The sequence below is a fragment of the Tachypleus tridentatus genome, chromosome 12 (genome assembly GCF_004210375.1).
Source record: "Tachypleus tridentatus isolate NWPU-2018 chromosome 12, ASM421037v1, whole genome shotgun sequence".
NCBI lineage: Eukaryota > Metazoa > Arthropoda > Merostomata > Xiphosura > Limulidae > Tachypleus > Tachypleus tridentatus.
This window is the reverse complement of record NC_134836.1, coordinates 111,931,019-111,958,251: the sequence shown is the minus strand read 5'-3', so window position 1 is coordinate 111,958,251 and position 27,233 is coordinate 111,931,019. Positions and strand designations below refer to the sequence as shown.

Here is a 27,233-nt window from a genome sequence, read left to right as displayed (position 1 = left end):
AAAATAACTAAAAGATAGACTCTAAAGACAATGAGATCGTTAAAGTTCTTAAGTTTAAACCTATCAACAGATTATTAAAAACCTTTCCATGTATCTCGTTTTTCTCAAATATCGAAACACATTCTGACAATTTTCCTCTCTTCGTTCGATTCTTATAAGAACAAAGTTTCTTCAAGTAGGGCTTGTATACCCACGGTGAGTGAAACACATATAGTCCATTGCGTCACTTTATACTAATTCAAGAAATAAAGTATCCACTTTCCTCTTCCAATTGACTTTAAAGAAATCATCGATTTGAAAAAAATATTTTAAAAGCAACAAAAAAGATAATAATAGAAATAATATTTGTTTTACAAATAAAGTATTAATTATCCATATTTGTTACAAAAAAAAACGTGTCGCTTCGCAAGTCTATAATCAGACCCTAATTCGACTAGCACAGTTTATTTAAGGTCGAAAACAAAAGCGCAGTCAATCATATTTGATCAAGATGGATTTATTTACCTAGAGTAATCGTTTTCTTGGGGGTGGGGGGTGAGTCCCATATTACATTATGTAACTTAGCTCGCTTATAATTGAAAACTAATTGGTTATTTGTTGGCAAGCATCAAACTACACATCCCTCCCCTTTGCCTCAGAGGACAGTCGGACAGTTTCATAACTTACAACGCTAAAAGTCGAGTTTCGATACCAACATCGAGTACAACACAGGTAGCTGATTGTGTAACTTTGTACTTAATAGCAGAAAAAAGCAAAACAAAAATAAACACATACACAAGCAGAAGGGGATATCTGCAAAGCATCTACAGCAAGGAATCGAACTCCTGATTTTGGCTTTATGAGCTTATCGCTGAGCGAGCGCGAGACTATTTGAAAAGTTAGAATTATTAAAGCATCAATAGTGTTTCGCCTTCTTCTTGCATCTTCTTTCGCTACCATCAGTTTTTAATATCAGAAATTTTGAAGGTACTTCGTTTGTATTTGAACGTACTCTGTTTGTTTGTTTTTGGAATTTCGCACAAAGCTACTCGAGGGCTATCTGTGCTAGCCGTCCCTAATTTAGCAGTGTAAGACTAGAGGGAAGGCAGCTAGTCATCACCACCCACCGCCAACTCTTGGGCTACTTTTTTACCAACGAATAGTGGGATTGACCATCACATTATACACCCCCACGGCTGGGAGGGCGAGCATGTTTAGCGCGACGCGGGCGCGAACCCGCGACCCTCGGATTACGAGTCGCACGCCTTACGCGCTTGGCCATGCCAGGCCTTTGAACGTACTCAAGTCCCGCTGATAAGTGTAGTACCTTGATGTTGTTTCTGATGTGTTTTCAGTCCAAATTCAAATACCTTTTTAGTACTAGATTGGTTTTTTTAACATTTTACATCTGGTCGAACTAGACTTGTGAGATGCTATTTGAGAAATGGCCGAACTGGACTTGTCAGATGTTATTTAAAAAGTGGTCAAGCTGGACTTGTGAGATGTTACTTGAAAAGTGGTCAAATTGGACTTATGAGATGTTATTTAAGAAGTAGTCAAACTGGACTTGTGAGATGTTGTTCAAGAAGTGGCCAAACTGGATTTGTGAGATGTTATTTAAGAAGTGGTCAAGCTGGACTTGTGTGATGTTATTTAAGAAGTTTTCAAACTGGACTTGTGAGAGGAGCTTCAACTTTTAAATGAAGTTTTTGATGAAGTATTTCCAAATGGTAAAGCTGATTCGGCGTTGTTTTTGTTTGTTTTATACTTTTTGTACAAAGTTATACAATGGCAGGAGATGCTCTTAATCTTGAGTCAAAACAATAGAAATAATGCAGCTATTCAACAATACCCGCCAGCAATTATTGGGTGAACTAATAGTGAGTTTTGACCGTTACTCTCACGATATAACTAAGGTCCTAAAGTCCGGTCAAGTTTTCGAACCACCGTCATTGAACATTTTCGTTCTTTCAGCGGTGAGGGCGTTAAAATGTCCCGATCAATCCCACTATTCGTTGGTAAAAGAGTAGCCCAAGAATTGAGGGCGTTTGATGTCGACTAGCTGCTTACGCTCTAATTTATCACTGCTAAATTAGGGACGGCTAGTGCAGATAACCCTCGTGTAGCTTCAAAGCAAACCAAACTCACAGTCCGAAGAGCGACTTTTGGTGGTAATGGTAAGCGAGTCACAGAACATTAGTCTAGCAAGGTAATCGCTAGGTTTATGAAACGTTGTATGATTCTGTTAAAGTGAAGTGTTGCATCAAGTGCTGCGTGGTCTTGTGAGTACAAAAAAAACTGTGAAACAAGTGCTGTATTCACCGTGATAAAATACCCTCTCATGACGTCACGCAATCCAGTGCTTTGACTTCTTCCCTCTCCCCCTGGAAATTACAATGATAACAATAATAATGGATCAACAAATCTTGAAGAAAAGTTCCGGTTGAAACATAACAATAATAAAAAAAAATGAACCAACAAACCTTGAACGAGAGCTCTAAGTTTTCTCCACCCCAGATATCGAAACCGCTGTCATAGGTTCCAAGTTTTTCAAAAAATGATTTATCGATGGAAAAGAGGCCTCCCGCCATCGTTGGCGACCTGGAAAAGATATGCTACCAATTTATTAATCATTTTCCAAAGTTTTATAAAAAAACACGTTTGTTTTGTTTCTTTGTATTTAACTACAAAGTTGCACAATAGAAACTTTATTTCTAGCATTGTATGTTCGTTAATAATGTTCATATTAGATCACACACGATACCTTGAATTGAGAATAGGATACTTCAGGACTATTGCATAAGTTATTTTGAAATATGTATAATACCAGTCTCATTGAAATTAATTTGATACAGGCAGGTGTGGCCCGGCATGGCCAAATGAGTTAAGGCATTCAATGCGTAATCCAAGGGTCGAGGGTTCGAATCCAGGTCGCACCAAACATGCTCGCCCTTTCAGCCTTGGGGGCGTTATAAAGTGACGGTCAATCCCACTATTCGTTGGTAAAAGAGTAGCCCAAGAGTTGGCGGTGGGTGGTGATGACTAGCTGCCTTCCCTCTAGTCTTACACTGCTAAATTAGGGACGGCTCTCACAGATAGCCCTCGAGTAGCTTTGTGCGAAATTCAAAAACAAACAAACAGGCAGTTGTATCAAATCATTAAATCTATTACAATAAAACAAAATTAACACATACATTCCAACTCCTTATTTAACTTCTAAATGAAGAATTGTTCCCTGTTTGGATAGCGGTAAGTTTCCGAACTTACAAAACTAGCGTCAGGGGTTCAATTCCTCGCGGTGGAGAGAGTAGATAGCTTAATGTAGCTTTGCTCTAAAAACAAACGAATGAGGAATTTAATTTCTTGAAGGATTATTTGTTTGTTTGTTTGGTGCGACGGGGATTCGAACCCGTAACCCTCGGATTACGAATCAAACGCCTTAACCCATCTGGCGATGCCGGGCCATTTCTTGAAGGAATAACCATTACTTAATATGAGGAACGTCAATGTAATTCATTAGTGATTTTTTGTTTTTACATAGATAAGCGGTTGAAATAGACGTCTAAGAGCAATTATGTAATTTTATTTTCATAAATGTAGAGACATTTTTTATATCTGGGGTATGTATAACGGTATTTGGGGAGACAGTATTTATATCTTGGTTATGTATAAGGGTATTTGGGAGACAGTATTTATATTTGGGGTATGTATAAGGGTATTTGGGGAGACAATATTTATATCTGGGGTATGTATAAGGGTATTTGGGGAGACAGTATTTATATCTGGGGTATGTATAAGGGTATTTGAGGAGACAGTATTTATATCTGGGGTATGTATAAGGGTATTTGGGGAGACAGTATTTATATCTGGGGTATGTATAAGGGTATTTGGGGATACAGTATTTATATCTGGGGTATGTATAAGGGTATTTGGGGAGACAGTATTTATATCTGGGGTATTATAAGGGTATTTGGGGAGAGAGTATTTCTATCCGTGGTATGTATAAGGGTATTTGAAGAAACAGTATTTATATCTGGGATATGTATAAGGGTATTTGGGGAAACAGTTTTTATATCTGGGGTATGTATAAGGGTATTTGGAGAAACAGTATTTATATCTGGGATATGTATAAGGGTATTTGGGGAAACAGTTTTTATATCTGGGGTATGTATAAGGGTATTTGGGGAAACAGTTTTTATATCTGGGGTATGTATAAGGGTATTTTTGTTTTAAAAAGTGATACTCTATCCTTGAAAAAGTGCAGGAAACATCTCTGTATCAGTGGTAATGTTTTATTTATTTATCGTGTTTCTGTTTATTCATTTTTGTTATTTAAATGTTAGTTGAACGTTACTTTTTATAGTAGATAAAATGGTTTTTCATATCGCTACTAGTCCATCAATTTATAATTTTGTTTCTCCACGTCACTAACGTTGACTGACAAAGTTAATCATCTTGTTGCTCCAGGTAAATGACGATTTCATTGCGATAACAGTGGTCGTTATTATTTTACGAGTTAACTGATTTACGCTCCTAAACTGGCGATTTGTCTATATTTACCCTACTGCGATTCTACTGATTTTGCTTATTTTGTAAGTAAAATCAGGAACCTTGTTAGCCTAGGTCACCGGTGGACAATCTAAACTAATCAGTGAGCCACACGTTAGTCCCTTAAATACTCTCCAGGGCTGTAAGACTCCCTTTACAAGTCATAAACCCCAAAAGATACATTTGAATAAAAATGAACTACACATAAATGTTATTAAAGTTTTAATAATTCACTCAGCTGACCATTGTAAAATCTACAGTTTAGATGGTCAAAGTTTACGTCTAAATATTTTAATAGCGCTGAAACTCGAGTCAGCTTGTTGTCATCATTCGTGTTGTCGTGATAAGCTGTTTTTTTTGGGATGCGAGGACAAAGAGCTGACCCCTGGTTGCCCACTACTACACTAGACCAACAATGATGACTGTCCATTTTGTGTTTGGAGACACTGTTTTGAAGTTGTTGCTTCTTGATTAGTTGTCCACAGTACCACTGGTTTTATCTTTGATTTTTGTGCTCTACACTATTAATTTATCAACTTTTTTGCTCCAGATCAGTTCTAGGCCCGGCATGGCCTAGCGCGTAAGGCGTGCGACTCGTAATCCGAGGGTCGCGGGTTCGCGCCCCCGTCGCGCTAAACATGCTCGCCCTCCCAGCCGTGGGGGTGTATAATGTGACGGTCAATCCCACTATTCGTTGGTAAAAGAGTAGCCCAAGAGTTGGCGATGGGTGGTGATGACTAGCTGCCTTCCCTCTAGTCTTACACTGCTAAATTAGGGACGGCTAGCACAGATAGCCCTCGAGTAGCTTTGTGCGAAATTCCAAAACAAACAAACAAACAAACAGCTCCAGATCAGCAGTTTGGATTGTCACAGCTGTGCGATGGTTTTCCAGTTTGTTGCCATCTCACTAGTTAACCACATTGTTTTTCCTTCTACTTAGTCTCTAGATGAAGTTATTAGAAGGTTTTGTTGTTTCGTATATTTTAATACTTACTAGATGTACGTTTCACGAGTAAAACCAAAATTAAGAGCGACGAATATTTTTATTTCTTGCTTTTGAAGTTCATACCTCATGTTGTGCTATACCCTACAGAACACATTATTGTTCTCGTTACTCATGGCATGCACACGTTTTAATGACGTTACAACAGTATAAATTGCAACGTTAAGAGTCCCTCACGTGACGTAAGACAACACAATACTGTATATATAGTAGTGCAAGTGATTAAAACAGATGACCCCTCAAGGTAGCTTTAAGCCCTCTTAAGAGGAAAAAATCACATTACAGTTCACAAAATTCTAAGTTAAAGAAAAATCTTGCAGTTAAGTCTAGCTAAAACACACTTTTATAATAAAATTATATTATTTGTAATAGGTGGCGCTGTGGTATAGTTAAGAGTAAGAGTATAATTTCGGCTAAGAAATGGGATTTGTTATGAAGCATATGTTATGTTACAGTATTTGAGATACCCAGGAAAACAGTCTTAGTTAAGTATCAGGCTGAAAGTAAAACGATTTTTACATTCGACAGGTTTTAATTAAAACCCAGCTTTTCGCCATATCTTGATGTACTAACCAGACAGGGTCCCAAGAATGCTCCCGTTTCTCTTTCTCTCTTCTGGGAACAGAATGCCAGTTGAATTGGAGGTTCCAATCAAACCCTCCAACATTTAGCCCACTTGAGTCTCTGAAGTGATATTCGAAGGTGTTGTCGTCTATGACATCAATCACTGGACACACAACTGTGGTGCTGTTACGGGCTATTCTATCCATAAGTGGCTCAAGCCAGCCTGAAATGAACATAGCCTAGTCTAAGTTTTACAAAATACATAGTTGTTTAAGACAGAATTCGTTTTACATCGTATGCAGTCAAATGCCCTCATTCATTTTCTTTTCTCCTTGCTACAAAGACTTTCGTTATTCCAAATTTCACTCGTAAGTTTTCAACCTTCAGTGATACATTTAGTTCTTTCTTTTACTTATGATATATATATATATTCAAATGGATACATTTGTGCGTTCACTAACAATAATATTTGCGGTAAAGCGTCTTTATTTTGTCTGTTTTTATTTTCTGCTTAACGAGAGATAAATTGCTCGATAATAGACATATTTGATTTGATCACTGTAAATCTTCATTAGGCCTTACGAAATCTTGTTTTAAATTCACATTATGTGACCTTAGCTTTAGAAATATATATTGTTAATCGTAAAATATATGGCGTCTCAATTTTTCACTTTTACTAGTTGCCTATCATGTCAATCATTTTGGGCCTTACGATTATCCTTAAGCCTAAAATATGGTGTAGAAGTTTACCCAACTTTAATTATTGTCTATTAGATAATGTTCCTTAGGCCTAACTTAGTAAAAAAAACCTTACTGTAAAGCTTTGACACTTTATACATGTATAAATTTGTATGTTTCTCATTCGGAGGACAGCACAAAGAGCAATGATGAAGTTAAATAAATTGGTTATATATTATTTAAATATATATGAATTATACATTACTTAAATATACACGATCCATATATATATATATCATAAGTAAAAGAGGGAACCAAATGTATCACTGTACGTTAAAAACTTACGAGTGAAATTTGGAATAACGAAAGTCTTTGTAGCAAAGAGAAAAGAAAACGAATGTGGACATTTGATTGCATACGATATATGTATGTCTAAAACAAAATTACAGCTTACACTTCTAAACTACGCCAAACTGAAAGGTGTAAATGTAGAAAATGTTGATAAAAATGGCACAAGTTGTGTTAAATAAAGCAAGTATATTTACAGAAGAATGAATAAATTACAATCAAATTTCTGAATTTAGTTTATGTTATATTACGGCATAATCTAGTTGATGTTAGATAGTTTACATAAAGACGGTAGGAATTTGTAAAAGGTAATCTTACAAATAACTTAAAGCACAATGCCATAAATCAGTACAGGTCAATTTGTAAGATATACAACAAGATACGACTTGTGATGGCTATAATAGTACACATGTTACACTTTCTACGTTACAGACTATATAATTAACAGTAATTATTTGCAATGCAAGTGTCATTTATTATTTGTCATAAGATTTATTAAGTTTTATTGTATAGAATATATAACAGGTTTATCAAGGTTTTTCTCTCACAAAAGACATAACAACAACAAAAAAAGATCTAATCTGAAGGTTCCCAAACTTTCTCAACATAAGCCCCCTTAAAAAAAATCCAGAACTTGATTAAGCCCCCCACAAAAATGAATCTACACGTACTGAGTACGTTACTTTCACTGCAAACAACATATTTTAAAATTAATCACACATTAAGTTTGAATATGACAATAGTTTGTGTTTTTTTTATTTGCTATGAGTCTTCAAATCTTCGAAACATTCCAGTTTTGAGGCTCTGATCTTTTCTTTAGTTGTTTACTAGGCATGTTCTCCTTGAAGGAGGAAATGAATCTGCCCCAAATCATTGTTTTCTCAAGTGTTATCAATTTGATACGTCCTTAGGTTGTTATATTTCATGAAGCAACAGTTTAACAGCTAGCCTTGTTATGGTGGTGTTGAAACTATTATAAGATAAGGTCTGAATGCAAGTGTTGTCAATTAGACTGCCATAAGTTACGCTTGTACACTGTGTATGACATATAAAAATCAAAGCCCATAAAGCGGAATATTTAAAAACTACAACAGTATGATTTAATGGTACATTTGGAATTTAGTTTTAGAAAACGTTGATTTCCTTCCCCTAGTTATCTATTTTTAAAAGCTGACACTCTTCTGAATTTCCCGAGCTCCCAAGAGGTGTTAAACGACCGTTACTCAGGCGTAAAACATGATGTGTTTATTGTTTTTGTTCGTTGTTGCTATTAACTAACATTTGAAATATTTCTAGAAAAACAAACAAACAGCGGAAACAAACGACAAAAACATAACACATCGAATATAATTACAACAAAGAACTTATTTTTGAAATTATTTTATGAAATTATATTCTAAAAGTTATGGTTAATGAACCCACCTACCTTCTGTACATTCACAATGGGAATCCAGAAACGTTAACACAGGTGCAGTAGCAACTGAAGAACCTAATAATCGAGCCCGAATTAGCCCTTCCCTTCGATGCGCCCTCACAAGGCGGACTTTAGAGAGGTGAGAGATATAATCTTCTAGCCGTTGTTGAAGATGTGCTGAGAAAAAGACAAGCCAATTTAGCAACTGAAAAGTAATATTTTGAAATATATGAACATTAAATATAATATACATCTCGAAGGCCTTTGCCACACAATTCACAACACTTTTTAAAATTTTCCTTCTAAAATATGATAACGTTTAACACTACATAAGAAATTTGTTTGTTGAATTTTGTTCAAAGCTAATTTTAAATGATAGTCTAAAGGAAAATAAGTTTGTTAATATTTTCCATTGTCAATTCTTCGGATAACCTTGTCAAATCTAATAGTGGAATCTGAACGTCATTCCTATAACGCATACATGGCCACAAAGTCCAGAGAGCAATTTCTGGATACAATGGAATGCAAACCACGGAACATCAGATGAATAGCTTGGCGTGTTAAACCGCGCTTGGCCCTAAACGAGGTCATTGTAATGTATTTTTCGAAACAAAAAATGAACGACCAAATCACAAAAGAAAATTGCTGTAGAACGGTAGATTTAGTGCACTGAGTATTGAAGTGCTGTGCATTTTAGGTAAGATTTTCTTCCTTGATATTAGAACATTAATGTTTATATGTAGTTGTTGATAAATTAAATATTTAGATGTTGTACATTTTGCCACTAGGGATGATCACATAGCTTGTGCAGAGAGAGTTAATAGTAGGCCTAGTTGGAATTGTAATTCAAAGTTCATACCTAACATAAGTAATAATTAACCTGTGTACGAAATTAGGAAATACGTCTATTAAGAAACTTACAACGTTATATGTTATATTTAAAATGTCAGCATCAGTAAGCATCATTAATTTAGGTGGTTCAGTCTCCTTTATTATTAATTTTAGGCCGTTCGAAATTTGTAGTGCCTACTGGACGGATTTACACATTTTTATAAAAGTTAAGATAAAACAACTTTGGTTTAAATAAAAATATGTTATTTTATATTTATCAGGAGTGTAGAGGTCGTTTTTTCTTAACTGTTAGGCAATTCGCCTATCTCAAGTTGTCAAAGGTTTAAAACTGCATACAATGCTTATACTACTTAGTCCTAGCCATGGATGTCGGAGGTTAGAGGGTGAAAGAAACCCTCAGCTGCAACTTGATGGCCACAGAAAAGTAAATCTAGTAGTGCAAATACTCCCTAACGTGGCGTTATAATTGATTACCTTTTTCGTTTGCTAATGCGTTTCTTTTGTCTGACACGTGCTTTGCAACGGACCATAGGTCTTATTTAGGCCTTCGTTTAGAAAGCTCCCACCTGTCCCTAAAAGGCTGGCAATGCCTAAGACCGAGCAGAAAAGGTAATTTCATCCTCGTATCATAAACAGTGATAAGATATAATTCGCAGAAAATAAAACCGCCAAAATATTTGTCGAGTATACAGTTTAAACTTTAGAGGCAGTAAATGAGTAAGAAATGAAGCCTTTCAATTTTTTTGTTATCAAAGATTTTGATTGTAGTACTTTGTTTCACATATGCAATTATTTGTTACTTTTTCTTGTGACAAGGATTTCACAATTCAGAGAAGTGACAGTTTTAAGCTATAGTGTCTTTAAAACTTTAATCGTATGTAATATTTTCGCTAGAGGGTGATTTTAATTTCACGTGATGAACGTTTTGAAAATGATAGTTAAACGTTTATTGAAAGTGTAGAAAACGATTTGAACTATATAAAAACAGAAGTTAGAACAAAGTTATTGTTAGCTAGTTCGTCTAACGCTTAAGTTTTGAACTTGTATTTTCAACGAAGTACAAGATATATGAAAAAAAATAAAACTAAGTAGGTGGAATCTGTTGAGATGATATTTATGAAGTTAGGCCTACCCATAATTATGTGCAACTTGTAGAACTTTTCAGTCGGAAAAATAAAACGCTTTCGTTTTCAATATGTGGATTGAACTTTGGATTTTATCTTCATTGAATAATCCTAAGAACCCGCCTAACATCCTACACATAATACTTTTGGTTGCAACAGAACAACTCGCCTTCTAACAGGCACCAAACTACGAGTAATTTCACAATAATAACAAATAGTTTATACTGTCTCTTAGACGAATTATAATACTGGTTACGAAATTATTATCGAAAAATTAAAATATTGGAATGAGTCCCTGTATTTTAGTGTAAGCAGAGACTGACTTATAAACTTTTGAACTATAATTTTTTTATATACATTATAATTAATTTAGAATGCAGTAGAAATAATAATAGATATGAACTTTTGAAACTTGAAACTATAATTTTTTTTATATTCATTATAATTAATTTAGAATGCAGTAGAAATAATAATATATATGAACTTTTGAAACTTGAATCGTAATCCGAGGGTCGCGGTTTCGAATTCGTGACATACCAAATATGCTCGTCCTTTCAGCCGTGGGGGCGTTATAATGTGACGGTCAATCCCACTATTAGTTGGTAAAAGAATTGGCGGTGGGTGGTGATAACTAGCTGCCTTCCATCTAGTCTTACACTACTAAATTAAGGACGGCTAGCGCAGATAGCTCTCGTGTAGCGTAGTGCGAAATTCAATAACAAATATTGCTAGAGAGAGCGACATTTCATATTGCAGCCACTAACATACAACCTCAACTAAACAGAATAAGTGAATACTGCCAAAAATATAGAATTAAAATAAACGCAGCAAAGACACGATTAGTGATATTGTCAAAATCAACAAAACATCAAAAAAGTTCAACCCCAGATTTACATGAACGGAGCGCTTCTCCAGACTACTACATCTGCAAAATATTTAGGACTAACATATGATTATAAACTTACCTGGATAAAACACGTAAATAACATAAAAACTAAAATTTGGCGACGAATAAACTATGCTAGGAGTCTAATTGGTAAAAATTATGGAACAACACCTGAAAACATACAAAACATATATCAGACCAGTAGTAGACTATGCAGCTTCTGCATGGATTAACATAAGTAAAAAACAACTGCAAATCAAACTACAATCATTACAGAATACATTAATTACAACAGCATATAGAAAACCCAAAACCACTTCTTCAAAGTTCATGCACAAACATTTTAATACACAAACAATACTAGATAGACTTCTACACTGTACAATAAAATATATCGATAAAAATTGGAGATAAAACGAGCTGCTATGTGAACTAGACAAGTATTGCATATACGATGAAGAGAGACCTAAACACCTCTCCCTGATAAACTTATACATTACGTCATTAAGCTAAAATTAAGTTTAAAAATTAATAAATAGAAAATAAGCAAAAATAATAATAATAATAATAAAAATACTAGTGCTAAAATAAAATAGGCCACCTATGTTCTAGACTTAGAAAGTCTGTAAGAACAATATACATAGACATTGCCCTGAAAAGGGCCTGAGCTATGCTCATCACTCAGACCCTCATGTATTTACTTCAAATATACTAATAAGTCCAGTCAAACAATGAAAAGGAAGTCGGAAGTGGTCTAGTGTACCTGACCCTCCTGGGTGTACAAATTTATATACCCAAACACCTAGAGAGAGAGAGGGGGGACATTTCAATAGAAAGTTAAGAGGTGGCTTGATAGAGAAAGAAAAATCGTTAGATTATTGGGTGAAATACCAGAAAGCTTTTGTTTGTTTGTTTTGAATTTCGCGCAAAGTTGTTAGTTTTTTTTTGTTTTTTTAATTTCGCACAAAGCTACTCGAGGACTATCTGTGCTAGCCGTCCCAATTTAGTAGTGTAAGACTAGAGGGAAGGCAGCTAGTCATCACCACCCACCGCCAACTCTTGGATTACTCTTTTACCAACGAATAATTGGATTGACCGTCACATTGTTACGCCCCCACGGCTCTTTGGTGCGACCGGGATTCGAATCCGCCACCCTCGGATTACGAGTCGAACGCCTTAATACGCTTGGCCATGCTGGGCCCACCAGAAAACTTACCCCTTGTTCATTTCTACATAATAAATTAAAAGATAATTACGTTTGAAATTCTAGACTAATATTTTATATCCACAATTTGTATACTCTAACAAGTTTGAGTACAACAGTGGTACAAGTAGTGGTACTTTTTAATGAAATTCAGCCGTTATATTTCACCCATTTCTGATCGCTACATTAGTCTCACTTGATTGTAGTGGGATAGAGGGCGCTGAATAATTCGATTGTTTGTTTGTTTTGAATTTTGCACAAAGGTACTCGAGGGCTATCTGTGCTAGCCGTTCCTAATTTAGCAGTGTAAGACTAGAGGGAAGGCAGCTAGTCATCACCACCCACCGCCAACTCTTGGGCTACTCTTTTACCAACGAATAGTGGGATTGACCGTAACTTTATAACGCCCCCACAGCTGAAAGGGCGAGCATATTTGGCGCGACGGGGATGCGAACCCGCGACCCTCAGATTACGAGTCGCACGCCTTAACACGCTTGGCCATGCCGCGCCGCCTGAATAATTCGAGCTATATAATAGTGGGAAAGGAGCGAGGAATCGGTGACATTACTTACCCATCTGAATTTTATTATGGATGCTAAAAAACCAATTATTTTCATATGTAGAATTTACTCATCATATCTTCTTAATTATTTGTCAGATTAGTTACCAGGAAACTTTCACAGTAATCTAAATTAAAAATAACATTCTGCGAAAAACAACTTATTCTGTATTATTGGGAACCTAAGCATTTACAAACAACCACTATTATTGTATTTACCAAATATGTACGAAAAAAAACACTGTTAAAATTTGTATACAGTTATCACCATTTCAAAACGTGTTTGTAAACGAAACAGAAGTGCCATTGCACGTGCTGTTGTATCTGTTTTGTCAATTTAGGGTATACTGTCTATTTCTTACTGGAAAAAAAACAATACAATATTGATCACTGTCATGGGTAACTTGCTATAAGTTAAGTTCAGAATTAATTGAGCAGAAAAGTGATCTTGAGTTATGTTACTACTATTCGCAGTAAGCACGAACCACTTACCTAGACTAAATTATTGTATACTGGTGGCGTTGTGGTTATAATTCTCCAACCAACTATAAAAAACGTAAAACTAATTGTATTTCAACCGAGACTAGCTAAAGTGTGCACTCGAATTCAAGAGACAATTCGTAACAGAGAGATTGCTTGTAGTTAAGCACAAAGCTACAGAACAGGTTATCTGTCCTCTGCTCACCACGGGTATCGAAACCAAGTTTCTAGCGGTGTAGGTACACAGACATACCACTGTCCCATTGGGGGGGATGTGACAGAGAGAAAGGCCAAAGTTGGAAGAAATTATAGCAAAGAAGAATGAGAAATGTAAAAAAAAAAAGATTATATTGAGAGATGTAAACAGTTTAAAATTAAGAGATCTCTACATGTTCGTAAAATCATAATAAAAAAGTATTAAACAACTTGAAGTTGATTTTGACCATCTAAAAAGTCCATAAGATTGTTAATGGAAGCGATGATCGTGATTCATCATGAGTTTTATTTTTTTTTTGTATTTAACGTTGAGAACAGTTGGACTAGGGGACACGAACACAGATTTTGACAGGGTATAGACATCTTCAACTGAGACAGCTCTGTTCTTCTAACGATGTGGTTGACTTTTGGAGAGGATGTCTTTCAGATGTAATAGATACAGTTTAGTTAACTGTGCATAAAAAAAAAAGATTTGAAAGATATTTTAAGGATAAGGGTGAGCGTTGTGTGTTTCATATTTTCATTTTAAGGTTTAGTTTAGTGGATGAAACAACTTAGATGGACCAACAGGTCTTTTGTTGTTCTTAAGTGTTAGGTACGAATCGTGAAAGAACGAGCCAATAACTCACAAACACGTCATTCACCTAAATTCCTTACTGTTTACGTATTATTCCGTATTTATGGTGTTATGTATTACATGTTTCCTAGGTACGTACTTTCTTCTGCAATGAAAGTAACCATTTCTCCAAGCATGCATTATCCATGAATTACCAGTCAAAACATGACACACACAACGTTAATTCTGCACTTACATTTTGACAATAATTTACAGAAGAGGGAAATAGTGAAATAAAACGTATACGTTCGGTTTATTCTCGCTCTGATAATATGTATTTGATGTAATTCTTAGATATTCAGCCATTTTGACGTGTTATAAGCACTGATGTTATTAAGTGACCGATTGTTAAAGCACTCCGTCTGTGAATGACATGAGTAGTACATTAAATCCTGGTAACAAGATCGATATGAAACACTGTCGCTATCCTCTAGCTTCGTGACCTCACTAATATAGATTTAAGATGGTGTTTTCTAGGGTTTACAGGAAAACCTCTTGTGTAAATATTATACAGCGTTTAAAACCAAACATTGACAGAGAAGTTAGAACGTTAAGTTTTTGATGCTTCTACTTTAAGCACGAAATATAAACTTTTATCTTTTCTTGTTTGTTTGGGTTTTAATCGTATTCTGGTGTTCGGAAAACATTTAATCGACAGTAGATACTATTTGACAGTACACTGGTTGTTTTCTCCGATAATTATTCCCAGTTAAAGTTTCTATATTGTCCAAGTTATCAGAAAAGAATAAAAATATAATTTTCGCCTTATTTATTCGATACGTTACCTAGCAACTGTTCTTGTCAGAAACACGTCGGTTTATTAGAAGCTTCCTAATTCTAAGCCGATTTCAGAAAATTACCATATAAACACAAGAACAAACATAATGGAAAATAGTGACTTTTAACATTTTAAAATTAATTAATGATTTTATGTCTCATTTAACAACCAAAAGGTTTAATTATCCGTTATATCAATTTATGTTTTATCTCTTTCTTCCTGTGTATTAACAACCAAGAATATTTTATGTAGAAACGCTTTTCCATTAAGAATAGTGATGTTCTAAGAGTTGATTTTGAAATATTAGCTAAGTAAACAAACGCTTATCAATTCTTGTAAAAGTCGAGGTTTAAGCATTAAGTCTTTTAACAGACCAAACATAGTTTGTGGAACTTCAACCAATCACGTTTTGTCAAGTTACAAATAACAGACCAAACATAGTTTGTGGAACTTCAACCAATCACGTTTTGTCAAGTTACAAATAACAGACCAAACATAGTTTGTGGAACTTCAACCAATCACGTTTTGTCAAGTTACAAATAACAGACCAAACATAGTTTGTGGAACTTCAACCAATCACGTTTTGTCAAGTTACAAATAACAGACCAAACATAGTTTGTGGAACTTCAACCAATCACGTTTTGTCAAGTTACAAATAACAGACCAAACATAGTTTGTGGAACTTCAACCAATCACGTTTTGTCAAGTTACAAATAACAGACCAAACGTAGTTTGTGGAACTTCAACCAATCACGTTTTGTCAAGTTACAAATAACAGACCAAACATAGTTTGTGGAACTTCAACCAATCACGTTTTGTCAAGTTACAACTAACAGACCAAACATAGTTTGTGGAACTTCAACCAATCACGTTTTGTCAAGTTACAAATAACAGACCAAACATAGTTTGTGGAACTTCAACCAATCACGTTTTGTCAAGTTACAAATAACAGACCAAACGTAGTTTGTGGAACTTCAACCAATCACGTTTTGTCAAGTTACAAATAACAGACCAAACATAGTTTGTGGAACTTCAACCAATCACGTTTTGTCAAGTTACAAATAACAGACCAAACATAGTTTGTGGAACTTCAACCAATCACGTTTTGTCAAGTTACAACTAACAGACCAAACATAGTTTGTGGAACTTCAACCAATCACGTTTTGTCAAGTTACAAATAACAGACCAAACATAGTTTGTGGAACTTCAACCAATCACGTTTTGTCAAGTTACAAATAACAGACCAAACGTAGTTTGTGGAACTTCAACCAATCATGTTTTGTCAAGTTACAAATAACAGACCAAACATAGTTTGTGGAACTTCAACCAATCATGTTTTGTCAAGTTACAAATAACAGACCAAACATAGTTTGTGGAACTTCAACCAATCACGTTTTGTCAAGTTACAAATAATTAAGTTTTCGTCTGTAGAATGTGAAAAAACAGACAACTTACTAGTTCTATGTTCAAACAACTTGCGGTGTTGTATGTGAAGCATTACTCGTCTTGTGGATATGACATCAAATCTCTCAGAACTTGTAAGATTTACTTTAATATGGTTCAAGTCCTATTTCGTGCTGCCAAAGTAAAATAATAAAAGAAATTCTCCTGAAGGTAGGCCACCATATATTTTAGGCTCGATGGGTGTACGACAGCGAAAATGACTGAAATTATTTATATATATGACTTCTCTCTTCTTTTTTTCTTTCATTTTTCGACTACAAGCATAGTTTCGTAGTATCTCACAGAAAAATAAATCATAAAGAGACAGACACTTATCTAAAGTGTTGGGGTAAATAATTTCAAAAACCTAATTTGTAGCGAAAGCACTGTTAAAACATCTGGCATATAGTTACATGAAGTTGGCATATGTATCATTATATTTTAGGCTTTAAATTAAACTGTTGAAGTAACAAGTTTATTTGAATAGTGAGCTATTTAAATTAACTTCACAGGGATGTATTTTAAAACTAAGTCGACCTACTGAACGTTTATGACTGATTGTGAGACAAATATAAGATAAACAGTTGAAATAAAAGTTTCGAAGAGATATTTTTCTATAATGAGGGTTACTTAGTGGTACATTGTAGCAGTAGCTTACAGAGATATAAACCAAGTTATGTTTAATAAAGTAGTGGTACTTTACGACAATATAGCTTACAGAGATATAAACCAAATTCTATTTAATAAAGTAGTGGTACTTTACAAAAGTATAGCTTACAGAGATATAAACCAAGTCATGTTTAATGAAGTAGTGGTACTTTACAAAAGTATAGCTTACAAATATATAAACCAAATTCTGTTTAATAAAGTAGTGGTACTTTACAACAGCATAGCTTACAAAGATATAAACCAAATTCTGTTTAATAAAGTAGTGGTACTTTACAACAGCATAGCTTACAAAGATATAAACCAAATTCTGTTTAATAAAGTAGTGGTACTTTACAACAGCATAGCTTACAGAGATATAAATCAAGATCTGTTTAATAAAGTAGTGGCACTTTACAACAGTATAGCTTACAGAGATAAAAACCAAATTCTGTTTAATAAAGTAGTGGTACTTTACAACAGTATAGCTTACAAAGATATAAACCAAATTCTGTTTAATAAAGTAGTGGTACTTTACAACAGTATAGCTTACAGAGATATAAATCAAGTTCTGTCGAATAAGACATTTTAAAAACTAGTTTATAAATATGTAATTAACATTTGTGGCTTAATAACAACAGCTTAAGTATATAATCAATACTGGCTGCTTTTAAAAACCAGTGTGGTTATACGAGGTCTGTTCAAAAAATACGGGGACTGACGTCATAAAACAAAATGTACTTTATTTAGAAGTTACAGGTCTGGGACCCCTTCAAAGTACTCTCCTCCCCAACGCACACACTTATCCCAACGGTATTTCCACTTGTTGAAACAGTCCTGGTACGATTCTTTTGTAATGTCCTCCAGCTCCTTCGTCGCATTTGCCTTAATCTCGGGAATCGTCTCAAATCTTCTTCCTTTCAAGGGTCTTTTGAGTTTGGGGAACAAGAAAAATCGCAAGGAGCAAGGTCAGGTGAGTAGGGGGGTGGGGAAGAACAGTGATCGAGTGTTTGGCCAAAAACTCACGAGTTCTGAGGGATGAATTTCGCAGCAACGCGGTGCATCTTCAATTTTTCGGTCAAAATCTCGTAACAAGATCCAACTGATATCCCACACTCTTCAGCAAGCTTTCTGACAGTCAGACGTCGATTTGCCCGCACCAGGGTGTTGATTTTGTCGACGTGTGGGTCGTCAGTTGACGTGGAAGGACGTCCAGGACGCTCATCATCTTCAATGGACTGTCGACCATCCTTAAAACGTTCATGCCACTTGAAACATGCCGTACGCTTCATAACAACATCACCGTAAGCCGTGTTAAGCATAGCAAAAGTTTCAGTCGCAGATTTTCCAAGTTTAACACAAAATTTCACAGCAAGTCGTTGCTCCTTCAGGTCATTCATTCTGAAATCCGCCAAACGAAAAAATCGCACTTCACTTAAAACCGCGTAGCTAATACACAAATGAAGATATCTGCAATCGGGAAATGGCGTCGTAATCAGCTGATCTGTGCAAACCTAGCGACATCAAGCGGATTCCCCTGGAACCAACTGGAGCCGCGCAATTCAAACAGTCCGCGTATTTCTTGAACAGCTCTCGTACGTATAAACCAATAACTTTATCCATCCATTCCAAAACCTACTTCGATCTATCATCGTAATTATTACTGTTTAGTACAAACAAACAACAGTCGTTTATCCGTGTAATCATGTTACTGGTTACTATGGTGACAATAACACAAAATAAGTTATTCATGTAACCATATTTATCATTACCACAGTACCAATAACTCGCAATCTGTTTAACCGTTACTGGTTACTACGGTACAAACAACCAATGTTGGTTTGTACATGTAACAAATACTGGTTGTTCCGATATAAAATAAGTTGTAACTGGTATGTCGTATCTTAATCATTGTTGGAACATCGAAATTAAAATTTAGTTTAATCTTGAATGGAGGTGGGGGGTGGATTCCGAATCTATCGCTAAACATCTCGTTCTTTTAGCTCTGATGGGATTATAATGATACGGTCAATCCCACGATTTAATTAGAGTAGTCCAAGAGTTAGCTAGCGGTGGGTGATTTTGAGAAGATGGCTTCCACTGTTGTCTATCGTTACAAAATTAGAGACGGTTAACATAGAACTCGTATAGTTTTGAGTGAAAGTCGACGAATAAAGAGGCAAACTTCGCGGAGTTTTCATCAGCTTAACTGTAAAACATCCGAAACATAGTTTTCAAATGTAAATTTTGAATATGTAAGAATATTTTTGAGTAAAATTGTATGATTTTACTGTGGCGGATCCTTATTCGAAGTGTTTGTTTAATTGCTTTAAAGTAAAGCCACCTGTGGCTACCTTCTGTATCCGCTAGTGGAATCGAACCTTGGATCTTAGCGTTATAAACTCGTTAACTTACCGCTGACCTACCGGCGGACATTTCAAACGCGTTGATTAAAGTTAGTTCTTTCAATTTCAAATAATCCCCCTCTCGAACTTTTATTGGACAAAACGTATCCCTAGATAGTGTTCTGTTAATGTTACGTCTAGTTGTAAAAGGTATAGTTTGTTACATGACACATACTAGCTCTCGTTAGCTAAGTACCTCACAATGAAGACAAGAAAAATCCTCGGATGTCTGTCTACATTTTAACGTGTTCTTGGAAACGTTTTTGATGTTCTTTCTAACATCTCCCAAAATTAGTTTCTTTACTTACAGACAGCTTATCGTGAAACGCGCAGATTACTCGCACAAAGAAGGTCTGACGTAATTAACAAGTAACAATTACTCAGTGTTCCCAATCGCTACTAGAAAATAAAAATAAAAGGACAACATCTCTAAGCGTTCAGAACTTCTTGTGGGGAGTTTCTTTCATCCATCACGGAAAAGAGATTTTGACAGCCACCAGTTCTAAGGTGTTAATTGATACCTGGTACCATTAATTGAGGGATGAGTTGAAATGATAGACAAACAGACTGATAGAAAGACACGGATAAATGGATTATTCTGGAAATATAAAAAAAGTGGGAGATTGAAAGGAAGATGGATAGATAGATAAAGAGAGAAATAGGCTGAACGAACCTGGAAAACATAGAAACTGGTAAGTACAGTAAATAGGAATATATATATATATATATACACACACAAGCAGAAAAAAAAGTTAACTTCATCAGTATTAAATTTTTTAAACAAATAGAAACAAATATATACGTACATGGATAATTAAATATAAGTGAATGGGGAAAAGGGAAACTAGCTACAGACAAGCGTATTTACACACGCGTCACGTTAGTTGCCTATTAACTTTCCTCTGGAAGCAATAATGTGATGTATTACTACGCTACTAAGTAAGAAAGTGCCTTACGTTTTTTTTTAGAACGCATTAGACTGTAGTCTTATTTCTATAGTGATAATCTAGAAACAAAATGCAAAAGAAAGTTTCTTGAGAACGAATCTTTTTGCATCTAAAACGAGATTTTTTCTCTTTTCTCTTTATTGATTATGTTAAACTTGAGCAAACCTTCACAGTAGTGTTTTCGACTGCACGTGAACTTCTCATTGACAGATATGAGCCACATGCGAGAGTCTCATCCCAGAAGGAAGAGACGATTGTTGCCCCATATTTTATAGAAAGGTCACGAACTAATGACCTCTTTTCATTTACGCGTGAGAAATTTTGTGAGCAATTTTCTAACTTGAAACACTGTAGCAGCAATCCAAAATAAATAAAGTGTATACAAAATAAACATTCAGTTTATTTTAACACCAAAAGACATTCGACAATTTGTAAGCGAGTGTTAACCACTAGTGGTAGTCAAGAAGTAGCGGGCTAGCTAGCTAGCATGTTCGTATTCTTTTTAATATTTTACATGGCAATGCGTGGCATAAATGTTGTTAGAGAAAAAAACAGCGGGCTAGCTGTTTTGGTTAGATTATTTTAAAATATTGTACAGCAATATGGGTCGGTCGTGATGGAGTAGTTCGTATTCTGCACTGCGGATGAAGTGGATTCAAGGTTCGACCTACGATATTTTATTGATACGTTCCATAGGCACTTTCGCCTTTTTTTATTTGGCGGAGAAAGACGTAATTGTGGTTGTCAATTTGACAGTTTGGTTAAGAGTATTTGGTTTGAATTTCTACACTAAGCCTATCTGCGCTACCTGACTCTAATTTAGCAGCGAAAGACTAAAGGGAAGGCAGCTAGTTAGTCACCACCATGCACCGCCAACCTTTGGGATACCCTTTAACCATCGAGCAGTGTGATTGATTGTAACATTATAACACTCCGACAGTCGAAACGGCGAGCATATTTGGTGTGATGGGGATTCAATCTCGCGATTTCAGTTTGCGAATCGAGAGCTCGAACCACCTGGTTATGCTGGGCCATCGGTTAAAATTAATCACATATTAGGCAGCGGCTGTTGTTAACTAGTCACATTTCATTTGGTCAACAGTTTATATTATACCTAAACCTCGGGGGTCTTAAGCCTTGCTGAGGTTACGCTGCAAGTTATAAACGCCAGTGTCCAACAATATACAGTATAAAACTACCGAATTAGTTAACTAGGTCACTCTTTAAGATTTTGTTCAGAAACGTGCGAGAGGAACTTTACAAATACGAGACATCCTATTAATATGTATAAGCGTGCGTGTGTGTTGACAGTAATTTAATACCCTAACATTTATTTTCATTAGCTTAACATAACTTTGTTATTGGTCTCAGAGACATTCTTCTAACTTAAGTTATTGCGGTAACTCTTAGTTATAGGCAGAGAGAATTCATGTCTAATGTCCAATAAAAATAGCAATTTCTAGATGCCTGTCTAGTCTTTAACGGAATACAATGTTCTTCTTATTGCAATACGTACACATACCTGTATGTATGTGTTAAATTACTAAACTTACTAAAAATTATTGTTATAATATAAATCGGTTTAAAGGCAGGTTGAATAAGTATCATAAGCGTAGCTTTTCTTTAACACCATTAGTAATTTAGATTCGCCTGATAAACGACGTACTTTTTCCACATAAAATTAATTAATTAACTTTATTCTGTTAACGCTGATAACACCCAAACTACCTCCGATGTACAATAAACGATTCGTTACTGAGGGATTGGACCGAATGTTATGTTTCAGGTTAAGCTATAGCAGTAATAGAATAATTTGAGGTTCTTTTTAGCCAGCCACCGCCTGTGTGTGCTTCTCTCGTACAATACAATAATAATCTAACTTTATACAGAAGTGACTAATTGATCCCTGCTTGTATTATTAATTCGAGCTCTTATTACGGCACTTTCTGAGACGAGAAAAGTACATAACTCTCAGAACGGTTATTTAAGTCAATAAAAAATGTAATTACTTCCATACTCGGTGATGGTTGTACGACATTTTATGGTTCCATCACCAGTTTTAGCAAACATTACAAATCAAAGGCTGTAAGTCTAAGAAATCATCTTAATTTAAAACCGCTAATAGAACTAGATTTCATTTGTAAAAATCTAATAACGTATTTGTATTCGCACCACAGGAAGAATTTTCTCCCAGTGACAATTATTTGTTGTTAAGGGTTCAGAAAATACTATTTGTTTCTTGTTGGTGTTTTGTTTCGGAGGAGGCAATCTGATGGGAATGATTTGAGATATATCTGGGAAGATGAGGTATCTGTGGGTATCTGTGGAGAGTTTGTGATTAAATGTGTAGATTATGTACCTACATGTTCCACGGAGTTGAAATGGGGACGGGGGTTAAGATATTTAAATGTAGGGTATCTTGAAGAGATGGAAGTAAGGCATAAGGTACTAAGTTTACAAGAAATTCTGAGAAGATAAACGTAGCTTGACGCATAGGGATTTCGGAGGCAAAAATGTGAGGCTAAGATACCTAGGTACATGGGATTCTGAGGTGGTAAGAGGGAGGGAATTCATGTAGCTAGGTACATGGGGTTCTGAGGTGGTGAGAGGGAGGGAATTCATGTAGCTAAGTGCATGGGGTTCTGAGGTGGTGAGAGGGAGGGAATTAATGTAGCTAGGTACATGGGGTTCTGAGGTGGTGAGAGGGAGGGAATTAATATAGCTAGGTACATGGGATTCTGAGGTGGTGAGAGGGAGGGAATTAATGTAGCTAGGTACATGGGATTCTGAGGTGGTGAGAGGGAAGGAATTAATATAGCTAGGCACATGGGGTTCTGAGGTGGTGAGAGGAGGAATTCATGTAGCTAGGTACATGGGGTTCTGAGATAGTGAGAGGGAGGTAGCCAGGTATAGGATTCTGAGTGGTGAGAGGAGGGAATAATATAGCTAGGTACATGGGATTCTGAGGTGGTGAGAGGGAGGAAGTAATGCAGCTAGGTACATGGGGTTCTGAGGTAGTGAGAGGGAGGAAATAATATAGCTAGGTACATGGGATTCTGAGTGGTGAGAGAGGAGGAATTAATGTAGCTAGGTACATGGGATTCTGAGGTGGTGAGAGGAGGAATAATATAGCTAGGTACATGGGATTGTGAGGTGGTGAGAGGAGGAATTAATGTAGCTAGGTACATGGGATTCTGAGGTGGTGAGAGGGAGGGAATTAATGTAGCTAGGTACATGGGATTCTGAGGGAGTGAGAGGAGGAATAATAGCCAGGTATATGGGATTCTGAGGTGGTGAGAGGAGGAATAATATAGCTAGGTACATGGGATTCTGAGGTGGTGAGAGGAGGAATTAATGTAGCTAGGTACATAGGGTTTTGAGTAGTGAGAGGAGGGAGTAATATAGCTAGGTACATGGGATTGTGAGGTGGTGAGAGGGAAGGAATTAATGTAGCTAGGTACATGGGATTGTGAGGTGGTGAGAGGGAGGGAATTAATATAGCTAGGTACATGGGATTGTGAGGTGGTGAGAGGGAGGGAATTAATGTAGCTAGGTACATGGGGTTCTGAGGTGGTGAGAGCCAGGGAATTAATATAGTTAGGTACATGGGATTCTGAGGTGGTGAGAGGGAGGGAATTAATGTAGCTAGGTACCTGGGATTCTCAAGTGGTGAGAGAGAGGGAATTAATGTAGCTAGGTACATGGGATTCTGAGGTGGTGAGACCAGGGGAATTAATGTAGCTAAGTACATGGGATTTTGAGGTGATGAGAGGGAGGGAATTAATATAGCTAGGTACATGGGATTCTAGAGTTATTAGGGATAAGAGATTTAGAAATTTAGACTTGGATTTTGGAAACGGGACATCTTCTTCCCTGACTTATCTTCAGGATGAAACAAAATACCTCAATGCGTTACATTCTACAACTTAAATATATCAGTCCAGTACGTGCAACGGTTTAACAAATTTGAACATTACTTTTTGAAACACAGATATAAACCTGTTATACCACAAAACTATATTATTCATAAATAGTGCTTGTTCTATGAACCACCATCATCGCCTCGTGATTACGGGGCTAGAATGTGTGAAGTAAAGACACCCCCCCCCAAAAAATCATGTTTCTGATCTATACAGTTTTTCAAGTAATGTTTCTGATCTATACAGTTTTTCCAAGTATGCATATATTTTTTGCCTTATAAAAGATATGTTAAAGAGTATATTTAATGACATAAAGATGTTAAAGTGTATTTTTAATGATATAAATATATTAAAGCATCTCTTAAAGCGCATTTTTAACGACAAAAAGATGTTAAAGTTTATTTTTAATTATATCAAAATGTTAAAGCATTTGTTAAAGTGTATATTTAATGATATACTATATTACAGTATGTTTTAAGTTAAATGATATCAAAGTGTTTTTTTTGTTTTTCTAATGTTGTAAAGTATTTATAGTTCCTACGGAAAACGTTCGATACTTTTGTTGAAGTACTAAAGTGGGTACAAAAGAAGTTAAACTTTGTAATAATCTAGTAGACACTAACATTCTTATTTTCCAGGACTGAACTTTTATCAGTTTAGAGCTAATCTGTAATTAAACTTTGCAAAATGCAATTCAAAAGAACATATCCAGTTCCAGATAATATCAGGAAACTGTTCGTTCTGAGACTGTATTCTTAAGCCTAAGCGTCGTAAGCTCTTAAGCCTTGTTCTTTACTCACAGATCTCAGTGAGATTTGTCTTTTATTGATTAATACTTGTATAAACAAATTACTTCATCTATTTATTGCACATGCGCACAAAGTTTTTACTATAGCTTTTCTGCGTAAAAGACGTAAAAAGAAGACAGAGAGAGAGAGAGAGAAGGATGGTGTTCTTCCGTGGATTACACGCCTAACGGAACAATATATTCAGAGCTATAAAACACTTGAACCGAATCAACGCCTCTGAATGCGAAGGAAAGACGCTGTCTTGCATTTCCTGAGGTATTAATCTACCTAGGGTGCAGCATGGCCAGGTGGTTAAGGTACTCGCCTCGAAATCTGAGGGTCGCGGATTCGAATCCCCGTCACGCCAAACATGCTCGTCCTTTCAGCCATGGGGGCGTTATAATGTTACGGTCAATCCCACTATTCGTTGGTAAAAGAGTAGCCCAAGAGTTGGCGGTGGGTAATGATGACTAGCTGCCTTTCCTCTGGTCTTACGCTGCTAAGTTAGGGACAGATAATGCAGATAGTTCTCGTGATGCTTTGCGCGAAATTAAAAAAAAAACAAAACAAATTAATCTACCTAGCGACAAGTTTCTAACTTAAACATGTAGACGTTTTGGATGTTGTTGTTTTGTGTTTTTTTTTTTTTCTGGTACTCTGCTCATCATTAAAGACGAGTTATGAAAGCACTGTTGATAAGAGACTCTAGAATCCTTTCGAAGATGAAATGTAATTATCCATTTTTTTCTATGACAAAAACAAAAACCACTTGTTGAAGTTACACAATTCTAAAAAGCAACCTTCAAACTTGTACTGTGTATGAGTTGGTTGCACTTAGTTACATACAAAAACAATCTTCAATTTGGGAATTATTGTTACTTACTAAACAACGACATTATTAAAACACGGGTATCACGTAGTCGTGCTCCTAGCAGTGCAGCTGTTTAAACTGTAAACAGAAACAGATTTCTTATTAAACAACGCAACTATGATCCTTCGTTAAGTCAAGCTCTCAAGCTTATAAACAATCTAATGGTTGGAGAATAACTTTTAATTACTACATAATCTGGAATTAAAATAACGTATAAACGAAACACATTCGTCAACAGGCTTTGCATGTGTCCATCTGGTACACACGACATATTAGGGTTAGCGAAGCAGCCTGACAGATGGGGATTTTCTCTGAGCTGTCGCTTACACACTGCTGATTATTCAGTAGTCTGAAGAGCATTGTACGATAATTATTTGAGAAACTTCCTCAGGACGAGGCAACTTAATTAGGAGGCTGTAAAAACGTGCGTCTTGAAGAACGCGAACATCCCTACGTTATCATACAACCCGCAAACTGTTCGACACCGCAGACAATGTCCTGTAAATTAAACACTGGCAATCTCGCCTTATTTCTTAATTAGTGAAAGGTTTAAATAGGCGAAAGGTCGATAAGGCTTTAACAAAATTCGTTTTGAGGCATGCGTATAAGGAACGTATATTTGTACTTCGTTAAACAAATCTATAAGAAAAAAAAAAAGGTCAGGTGTAAACATCCTTTTCCGTGTATACAGTGAGTGATCAATCTCTTCATTTATTCGTCACACATTTGCCAAAAGTAAAGCGCCACCTATAAAACATAATACAAGAGGCATTTGCCACTATCTCCCCTCCCCGAAAAATGAGAAACATTTCTTTATTCATTCAGGTTATGTATATGAATTTACATTTTCATTCATTTCACAGTTTCAAACTATTTTGCCCCCCACCCGGGCAAAATTTCAGCGGGCGCTCATGATTTCACCCTTATTAAATTCGTGCTATAAACCTACTCATGTGAGTTTTAGA

General features: G+C 35.9%; 1 protein-coding gene across 4 annotated transcripts in view; it reads right to left on the bottom strand.

The window, feature by feature from the left end:
* The window catches only part of LOC143235359 (putative polypeptide N-acetylgalactosaminyltransferase 9), a 100,087-nt gene that overhangs the window by 13,993 nt on the left and 58,861 nt on the right, over positions 1 to 27,233 (bottom strand). For all 4 annotated transcript variants that reach the window (XM_076473445.1, XM_076473442.1, XM_076473441.1 and 1 more), the window contains 3 exons: positions 8,547 to 8,711; positions 6,104 to 6,317; positions 2,463 to 2,580 (listed from right to left, as the gene is read on the bottom strand). In XM_076473445.1, the coding sequence (XP_076329560.1) occupies positions 2,463 to 2,580; positions 6,104 to 6,317; positions 8,547 to 8,711 (497 nt within the window). The remainder of the gene's footprint in view (positions 1 to 2,462; positions 2,581 to 6,103; positions 6,318 to 8,546; positions 8,712 to 27,233) is intronic.